Below are 10,000 nucleotides of genomic sequence, written 5' to 3'. Positions count from 1 at the left end.
CTCAGTGGAGGGCTGCCTCTTGTGTGATTAAGTCATTATGGGGGCCGTGTTCACACAGAGCCATCACTCATAGGAGCAGTGAGGGGTGGAATGGAGTGTTGAAGACGTTGTTTTCTATTTGTATTGAGTGCAACAACGCCCCCAAATTAAACCATCCCGCACCCCCACATGGAACCCCCCCCCCCTTCGGGCATCGAGACAGGAACACCGTGAACGCGGTCTTCACCTGGCAGGTGAAACCTTCACCTGCCAGGGGGCTTGACCTCCATGTAGAGGCTGGATGCCTCACCTCTCTATAGAGACTGGAGCACCGGCCTCTAAGCAGAGGCTGGAGGCCTGGTATTTATGTAGAGGCTGGAGCACTGGCCTCTTAACAGAGGCTGGAGGCCTGGCCTCTAAAGAGAGACTGTAGGTATGGCCTCTAAACAGAGGACTGCCCTCTAAACTGAGGCTGGAGACCTGGTATCAATGTAGTGGCTGGGTGACTGGCCTCTAAACAAAGACTGGAGGCCTGACCTCAAAACAGAGGTTGGAGGCCTGACCTCTGAACAGAGGATGGGGGGCTAACCTCTAAACGGAGGCTGGGGGACTGACCTCTATAACATCTCTCCCCCCCCCCCCCCCCCAGAGCGAGGAGAAGAACCGGGGGCTCCAGGAGCGGCTGGACGACGCCAAGCAGAAGCTGCAGCAGACCCTCCAGAGAGCCGAAACCCTCCCCGAGATCGAGGCGCAGCTCGCCCAGCGGGTGGCCGCGCTCAACAAGGTCTGTGTGTGTGTGCATTTTGTGCATGAGTGTGTGTGTGTGTTTTGGGTGTCTGTGTGTCTGTATGTTTATTTGTGCAGAGGTGTGTGTGTGTGTGTGTGTGTGCGTGTAAGGTGGCATGTGTGTTTTCGTGTGTCTTTGCATAGGTCTGTTTGTGACTGTATTTGCGTCTGTTTGCGTTTGCATTTTTGTTTGTGTGTTTGCGTCTGTTTTTTGCATACGTGTGTGTGTGTGTGTGTTTTTGCGCTTTTACTTGTGCGTCTGTGTACGCCTCTGTGTTTGCTTCTGTGGTTGCGTGTTTGCATCTCTGTTTGCGTGTGCACCTGTTTAAGTCTATGTGTGCACGTGTTCAAGTCTGTGCACGTGTTTGCTTCTGTGGTTGCGTGTTTGCGTCTCTGTTTGCGTGTGCACCTGTTTAAGTCTTGTGTGTGCACGTGTGTGCGTCTGCGTGTTTTGCGTCTTAGTGTGTGACAGTATGCCTGTGCAGGCACTTGCTCATTTGCATGTAGCAGGGGAGCGCTCATGTGATACAGTTATGCTTAATGTGACATCTCAGTCACACCGGTGTCAAAACAATCACAGATGGCGCAATCAAATCAAGCAGTGGGGCCGACCAACCACACAGCGCGCACACATCACACACATCACACACATCACACACATCACACACCCAGCAGCCAGCTCCCACCAAGAATTTCATCACCCATAAATACTTCACCACGCGCTGATCTAATCACTGTAATTCCCATCCCGACATTAATCAGAGCGGTAGCCAGGGTTAGTCATTCTGCTGCGCTGACGACTGCCTCACCTTGGGGGTCAACGGTTCGAGGCAAGTCCGGGCAAGATGGACGACTTCCGCGAAGAGGCGATGTTGACAGTGTGTTCACCGAGGGAAACCCACAGAAGCTTGCAGGGCAGACGTAAAAATGGAGGAGGGAGGAAGGAGGGAGGAGGAAGGAGGGAGGAGGGAGGAGGAAGTACCTCATTGTGAATGAGCTAATGTTGAATGGAAGACAGTGAAGTATAGGTAACAATATCATATATATATGTATATCTAGATATCTCTCTCTCTCCCTCTCTCCCTCTCTCCGTCTGTCTGTCTGTCTGTCTGTCTGTCTGTCTGTCTGTCTGTCTGTCTGTCTGTCTGTCTGTCTGTCTGTCTGTCTGTCTGTCTGTCTGTCTGTCTGTCTGTCTGTCTGTCTGTCTGTCTGTCTGTCTGTCTGTGGCGCTTATTTGTTTGCATTTAAATTGGTTATGCATTAGAAGGTGAGATCCTCTAATGAAAGCAGTTGGCTCAGATTATGAAATGTATATCGCTCTCTCACGCCGGAGGGAAAGTGTTTGGAGTTACCGTCGGCCTCAGGCTTACCTCACCTTGAACCCCGATCGTGACCTCTGACCTTGACCTCTGACCTTTTAGGCAGAGGAGCGCCATGGGAACTTTGAGGAGCGACTCCGACAGATGGAGGCGCAACTGGAGGAGAAGAACCAGGAGCTGCAGAGAGTGAGTCACGCTCACACACACACACCACACACACACACACACACACACACACACACACACACACACACACACTGATTTGGTCATGCCCCCGGTGTCCCTCTCTGGTCGTCTTTGAGTCCACACAATGAGGTGCTGATTTTCTAAGCACGCTATCGGAGCTATGGTCCGTTTGCCTGATAGACATCGGGGTCCTCTTGTCTCCCAGTCAGGCAGAAGGCCGCTCATAGCTCTATACAATGAGCGTCGCGCGTCTTAACCTGTTCTCCCTTTTCCCACACTCTCGCTCTCTCTCTCTCTCTCTCTCTCTCTCTCTCTCTCTCTCTCTCGCCCCAGGCGCGGCAGAGGGAGCGGATGAACGACGAGCACAACAAGCGTCTGTCCGACACGGTGGACAAGCTTCTGTCCGAATCCAACGAGCGGCTGCAGCTCCACCTCAAGGAGAGGATGGCCGCCCTGGAGGACAAGGTGACCCCGCCCACCGCACCGCTGACCACACCCACATACACCACCCACCACACCGCTGACCACGCCCACATACACCACCCACCACACCGCTGACCACGCCCACACACACCACCCACCACATCTCGCTGACCACGCCCACATACACCACCCACCACACCGCTGACCACGCCCACACACACCACCCACCACACCGCTGACCACGCCCACATACACCACCCACCACACCGCTGACCACGCCCACAACACCACCCACCACACCGCTGATCACGCCCACAACACATCGCCCACAACACTGGCTGCTACACCCAGCTGACCACGCCCACTTACACCACCCGCTGCACCCAGCCCTCCACACCTACGTCCAAACATCTGTCCACGCACCTCCCCAACCATACCTCCGTCAATAGTGGGTCAAACGAGAAAAAACAAGATCTAATTGTAAACAGCATCACACCAAAGATTTTATCGTCAACCCGCCCCTGTTGTGTTACAGAATGCACTGTCAGAAGAACTGTCCAACATGAAGAAGCTGCAGGACGACCTGCTGGCCAACAAGGTGACCTCCCGACCCCCCCACTCCCCCGCTAAATGCTTCAGACGTTATGTGCGTTTTGTGCGTTTTTTGTGTGTGTTTGGTTTTAGCCAATCGCTGAGTGTCTTTCCCCCCCTCCCTCCTCCAGGACCAGTTGATAGCAGAGCTGGAGAGGATCCAGCTGGAACTGGACCAGCTGAGGGCCCGGCCCGGGGGTTCCTACTCCAGGTACGGCTCCGTGTCCCCCCCACAGGTCGTCCCCACACCTCCCCACCCGGCCCTGGGGCCAGGCCTAGGGGCCCTGCCGGTACGGCGAGTGCCAAGGCACCGTGCAGGCAGCGAGGAGAACCAGAGCCAGGATCCAAACTGCTGCCATTACACGGACACTGGGTCCGGCGCGGCTCCTCTTAGAGAGAGAGAGACGCAGCCGCTACACGCTGCTGCTGCATGCTACACGTAGCCGCTAATCGCCACACGTAGCCGCTAAACACCACACGTAGCCGCTAAACGCCACACGTAGCCGCTAAACACCACACGTAGCCGCTCAACGCCACACGTAGCCGCTACACGTTACACGTAGCCGCTAAACGCCACACGTAGCCACTAAACACCACACGTAACCGCTCAACGCCACACGTAGCCGCTACACGTTACACGTAGCCGCTAAACGCCACACGTAGCCACTAAACACCACACGTAACCGCTAAACGCTACACATAGCCACTACACTTATCACGTAGCCGCTAAACGCCACACGTAGCCGCTAAACGCTTCACGTAGCCGCTACACTTATCACATAGCCGCTAGTAGCTGCTCAACGCCACACTTAGCCGCTATACGCTACAAGTAACCGCTAAACGCAGCATATAGACGCTACACGCAGCCTCTAAACGTCACACGTAGCCGCTAAACGCTACACGTAGCCCCTGTTGTTAGCGATGTGTTTAGCCTCACCTGCCAGACTACAGATGAGTCAACCGGCGCTAATTAGAAGTTACAACGGAACCCAAGAATGTGTTGCCCCAAACGATCGATCAGCTCACCATGTGCACACGCATACATGCACGCATTCACACACACACGCACATGAACACGTACAGCCATGCACGCACACGCACAACCTTGATCATAACATCCTGTTTACGTGCAAGACGCACAAACACTCACAGGTACACACCCATGTGCGCACACACACAACCTTACTCACAACGTGACGTTCACGCACACAAACGCACACACACGCACACACATATCCTTAATCACACAATCGTGTTTATACGCAAACGTATGTACCCCCCCCCCACTGACGCCCCCTCTGCCCCCCCCCCCCCCCCCCCCCCCCTCTGCCCCGCCCCAGCCGCTCCCTCCCGGGCAGCGCCCTGGAGCTGAGGTTCGCCCACGGCGGGGGCTCTCTCCCGGTGGGCTTCACCACGCACATGGATCACTACGGCAACGCCCCCGGCGGCGCGGTGCGGAGGAGCCACCGGGCGCGCTGGAGCTCCGCCCGCGAGGACTCCACCAAGGTGAGACCCCCCCCCCCACCCACACACACCCCACTCTCTCCCCAGGTAGGGGAGACCCCCTCTCCCTCTCCCCCACAAACAGTCGCTCTCCCCCTAATGTAGGTGAGACCCCCCCCCTTCCCCCCCTACCAAGGTGAGACCCCCCCTCCCTCCCCAAACTCCCTCTCCCCCCAGCAAGGTGAGAGTGTAGAGCCGGTGGACTTGGATCCGGGAGGTTGCTGGTTCGATCCCCGGCTCCTCCTAGCTGAGCGAGACGCCTCACCCTAACTGCTCCGGTCGCCTTGCGTGGCTGCCGGAGCCGTCGGTGTGTGAATGTGTGCATGAGTGATTGTCGGTCGTTAAAAGGACTAAAGCGTCTGCTAAATGCTCGTAACGTAAAGGTAAACGTAGATGTAAATCTAGTACCCGACAGCGCTGCTTCGGGTTCCTGCTCTGTCCTCCGCCAGCTGGGGGTAATTGCACGCTGCTCTAAATTGCCGCTGATGTCATTAGTCTGTGAGTGAGTGTGTGTGCGTGTGAGTGCATCCGTGTGTGTGTGTGTGTGCATGCGTGTGTGTGTGTGTGTGTGTGTGTGTGTGTGTGTGTGTGTGTGTGTGTGTGTGTGTGTGTGTGTGTGTGTGTGTGTGTGTGTGTGTGTGTGTGTGTGTGTGTGTGTGTGTGTGTGTGAGACCCGGCAAATGACTGTAATGACCATTCAGCAGTCCTCCTGCCCTAGGCCCATAATCAGCTCCAGCCCCCCCCCCCCCTCCCCCAATCCCGTCTGTGGAAGGATGAATGGGTGACGGAGAAACGGGTGGATGCATGAATGGTTAAGATGGACAGATGAAGGACGGAGGGATGACTCATAAACAGACCCTCTGGCTCTAATCTTCCTCTTTCTCCTCCCCGGCTCCCAGTACGCGGACTGGGACAGCGGGGCGCTGATGGTGTCCGGGTTCGACCCGGGCCTGGAGGTGGCGTGCTCGGACGACGACGACGACCGCGACAACATGTTCGGCTCGGAGCTGCTGTCGCCCAGCGGGCAGACGGACGTACAGACACTGGCCATCATGCTGCAGGAGCAGCTGGAGGCTATCAACAAGGAGATCAAGTAAAGCCCCCACACCAGACATGAGATACACACACACACACACACACACACACACACACACACACACACACACACACACACACACACACACACACACACACACACACACACACACACACACACACACACACACACACACACTCAGCAGGTAGAGCGGGTTGGCCGGTAACCGGAAGGTTGCTAGTTCGATCCCCGGCTCCTCCTAGCTGAGTGTCGAGGTGTCCCTGAGCGAGACCCCTCACCCTCACTGCTCCCGACGAGCTGGCTGTCGCCTTGCGTGGCTGACTCCGCCGCCGGTGTGTGAATGTGTGCGTGAATGGGTGAATGTTTCGGCGATATTGTAAAGCGCTCTGAGTGGCCACTGGCTAGAACAGCGCTGTATAAATGCAGTCCATTTACCATGAAGACCAGAGGCTTCTTACTGGCAGAGGAGGACCCCAAAGGAGGCTCCGCTGGCTCGTGGAGAACAGGGAGGGAGAAGATTCAACGTTTTAATGGAGGAGATTTAAAAGGCCAACCAGGTCCCGGAGAGGCTCTGTAAATCCCGTTTGCGGGTTGCAACCGGACCCTCCCATAAATCCTGAGGATCTGGTCGACCACGCTAGTCAAACGTTCTCATTTATGAGCCAGAAGGCCATAAAAAGGACCGACCTGGGCCGTTATTACAGATACACTTTGTTTGACAATGGCCACACTAAAGGGGGGTTTGGACAAATCCAGCCTGGAAAAGATCTGTGTCCTCAAGAGCCTTCCAGGCGTTTGAGTTGCCTGTGCGTGCGTGTGCTCGTGGAAAATGTACTCACAAGTCGTTGTGAATGTGCGGACGCTGCAGAGATCGAATCAGCTCACTCAGGTCGCCGACATCCGTAAACAACACGATTCAGGGCAGTGAAGTCACAGGCGTACGCTATTTATCGGTTTATTTCAAGATGAACCAGTTTGAGCCAGACTTGCTGAGAATGTGAGGCATTATGTGCATTTTATACGACCGCTCAAACAGGGCTACCAGGACACGCAGTCGCGGAGGCTATGGTGCACCCTTTCAGTGTATGAGGGCTTTTCGAGAAAGTGGGCGAGCGAGGCAGAGACACATGGCCGCCAAGGAGAACGAGGGCCTTGGGTTGGCGCCGGTGACGGCTCATCAATGTTAAAAGAGGAAAATGTTTATCTAATTCAACCGCACAAACCCGTTTGTAGCCAAAGCTTCAAGGCAGTCGCAGGAATCCAAGAGTAAACACTATCCCCATTCTAATTTGTATCTGCGTGTCTGTTGTTTGCTCTGAGATGTCTTTTGAGCGACCCCCCCCCCCTGGGGCCCGTGATCTGCCCTGAAGAGGCTAAACAAGCAGGGTTGATGAGAGAGGAGGGTTCACTCACGGTTGAGCTGATGAACTGAGTGCAGGGAGGCGCGGGGTTAAAGAGATTAGCTCCGCTGTGATCTGCCGCGCCTCGCTCTGAACCGGGCGTGACGCCCGCCGGCACTTCACTCTCTCCACCTTTCACCCTCTCGCCCTCTCACCCTCTCCCTTGTCCACTTAAGCCTCTCAAGCTTAGCCACTTTAAGTTTAGACAAAATCCCCTCAAAACCTCCCCCCTCTCCCCGCTTCTCCCTCGCTCCCCTTTCACTCCTCCTCTTCTTATCGTCTCTGTTCTCCTCTTCCTCCTGCCTCCTCCTCCTTATCGGTGCTCCCAAAGTATTGTGCTGAGTGATCTCCTGCAGTCTTATTGTCATCGGGGCAGAGCCTAATAAAGAAAGCCTGTCCAATCAAAGGGCCTCAACATGGGTCCAACAGATGACCTCATTAAAGAGAGGACGAGAGCGAGTCCTCTGGGTGTTCTGTTGAAGACTGAAGTGTGTTCAGCAGACCGCTGGTTCCCTGCAGAGGTCTGCTGAACACCTGCTTCTCTCTGATCACTGATTGGCTGTCACTGACTGAATGTGGTTCATATGGTTGTGTCCCGGCGGTTTTGTGGTTTGTTGTGGTGAATTAATTTCCCCCTCAGGGAGCAGTAAAGTTGATCTGATATATCCTCCTTCTCCTCCACCACCACCACCACCTCATCCTTCTCCTTGCCTCCTCTACCCCCAAATCTCCTCCTCCTCCACCACCACGACCTCCACCCAAACACCTCCTCCTCCCTCTCCTCCTCTTCCACCATCTCCTCCACCTCCAACCAAACAACACAACCTCCTCCTCCTCCTCCTCCTCCTCCTCCTCCTCCTCCTCCTCCTCCTCCTCCTCCAGGCTGATCCAGGAGGAGAAGGAGAACACGGAGATTCGGGCGGAGGAGATCGAGAGCCGGGTGGTTGCCATGGACGACCCCCTCATGCCCCCCTCCTCCCTGGGGAGGGACAGCACCGGGCGGAGCTACATCCCCTCCTCCATCACCTCCTCCACCCTGGCCTCCCCCTCACCCCCCAGCTCCGGCCACACCACCCCCCGCCTACCCCACTCCCCCGCCCGGGAGAACGACCGACAGGTAACGCCTGGGTCTGTGTGTGTGTGTGTGTGTATGTGTGTGTGGGTGTGGGTGTGGGTGTCGGTGTGCGTGAGTGCGTGTGTGCGTGCGTGTGTGGGTGCATATTTCACTGTTTTGCATGCTTCATTAGATCCGTTAAAGCGGTGATGTCATGCCACCAGGTGTGAGTGTGATCACCCATTACAAGCCTTTGGAAAATCTGCCCTTTGCCCTATCCAGCATCCACCTAGGTGGACACGCCCACTGGTGATGTCACTTAAACATAGGGAAATGCAGATTTCCAAGCGTCTTGTAATGGCTGATCACACTCACACCTGGTGTCGTGATATCACCCCTTTAACAAACATTCATGACCACTTTAAAGACTTTCTTATCTGATTTTAACGTGTGGAGTTCTTTGCTTGGGAGTAAACAAGCCATCATGATGCTGTAATGGAGTAGAAGCTAATTGCCACGTTTAAAGAAAACTAAATTAAAGTTTCAGGGAATCATTATTTATTTATTTGATTTAACCGGGACTGCGTGCCTTTTACATTTTATGCACCATACCAGTTCATAGCTTGGGGCTTAATAGCATCTGCAGTCCCTTCAAAGGCGGGTCAAATCAAAGAACGCACAATCACAAACAGCACACACAGTAAAGACTTAATACAAAGATACACAAAACAGAACACACAAGTCACGCAACGCCACACCAAACCCAAAACCAGATCACATACCACGAAGAGCAGGGACGTCTGCTGAAATAACAACAACAGCGATGTCATGTTGACGTGTTTTCATCGGTTGCCAATACGAGAACCGGATCCCAAACCGGGTTGGCCGAGCGGTTAGGAGAAGGCATCTGAGACAACATGGCAAGAGTTATTGTCCCATCGTCAATAACAGTGGTGCCATCACGTTTTCCACCGCTCATGGGATGCTGACTGACGCCAGGCGAACGGCGCCGGAGGGAATACCGCCTCATTTGGCAGGGCCTGATTCCAACGAACCGGAAAGAAAAATAAACGAAAAAAACAAACAGCGAGGAGCTGTCACTCAAGTGTACTACCAGCAAAATAGTTTCAAGATAATTATTTATTTACTTTGTACTCAATAACTTTAATTATTTTAACGGCCTCAAGGCTTCCACAGCCTCTTGGTGGTTCATTAGACACTAGCATATAGTTCCTCTAACGGCTGATAGGTGGTTCACGGTAGAGACTAGCATGTAGTTCCTCTAACGGCCTCTAGGTGGTTTACGGTAGAGACTAGCATGTAGTTCCTCTAACGGCCTCTAGGTGGTTAATGGTAGAGACTAGCATGTAGGTCTTCTAGCCGGCATTTAGGTGGTTTACTGTAGTGAGTATCAGCCTTTAACATTCTTAGTCAACAGTAAGAAAAAGTGATTTAATTCTCATAATAGCAAGGCATACATCTTTTTCTTCATTCGGTTAGGACCACACTGGCCGTTTCAGATCATTTCAGTGTTCATATTATGTCTTTTTTCCGAGGTCCTGTTGGATAATAATATTTCGATAAAAATAATTGTTTGACTATTAGCCCTAGATTATCGAAAGTCGACCATTCTAGCCTGGCCCCCAATTTGCCAAATATGGCCTGTTTCCTCCTCACCCCCCCCCCCCCCCCCCCGCTTCAG

At 54.0% G+C, this 10,000-nt stretch overlaps 1 protein-coding gene across 1 annotated transcript in view; it reads left to right on the top strand.

Moving 5' to 3' along the window:
- Nucleotides 1–8,528, top strand: part of ppfia3 (PTPRF interacting protein alpha 3) — a 20,806-nt gene extending 12,278 nt beyond the window's left edge. The window contains exons 9-17 of the mRNA XM_056608266.1: nucleotides 629–763; nucleotides 2,187–2,270; nucleotides 2,604–2,735; nucleotides 3,229–3,291; nucleotides 3,416–3,495; nucleotides 4,625–4,790; nucleotides 5,687–5,880; nucleotides 8,127–8,361; nucleotides 8,523–8,528. Coding sequence (XP_056464241.1) covers nucleotides 629–763; nucleotides 2,187–2,270; nucleotides 2,604–2,735; nucleotides 3,229–3,291; nucleotides 3,416–3,495; nucleotides 4,625–4,790; nucleotides 5,687–5,880; nucleotides 8,127–8,361; nucleotides 8,523–8,528 — 1,095 coding nt within the window. The remainder of the gene's footprint in view (nucleotides 1–628; nucleotides 764–2,186; nucleotides 2,271–2,603; nucleotides 2,736–3,228; nucleotides 3,292–3,415; nucleotides 3,496–4,624; nucleotides 4,791–5,686; nucleotides 5,881–8,126; nucleotides 8,362–8,522) is intronic.
- Nucleotides 8,529–10,000: the final 1,472 nt, after the last annotated feature.

Source organism: Gadus chalcogrammus, chromosome 2, assembly GCF_026213295.1.
Source record: "Gadus chalcogrammus isolate NIFS_2021 chromosome 2, NIFS_Gcha_1.0, whole genome shotgun sequence".
Lineage (NCBI taxonomy): Eukaryota > Metazoa > Chordata > Actinopteri > Gadiformes > Gadidae > Gadus > Gadus chalcogrammus.
This window is presented reverse-complemented; position numbering and strand designations above follow the sequence as displayed.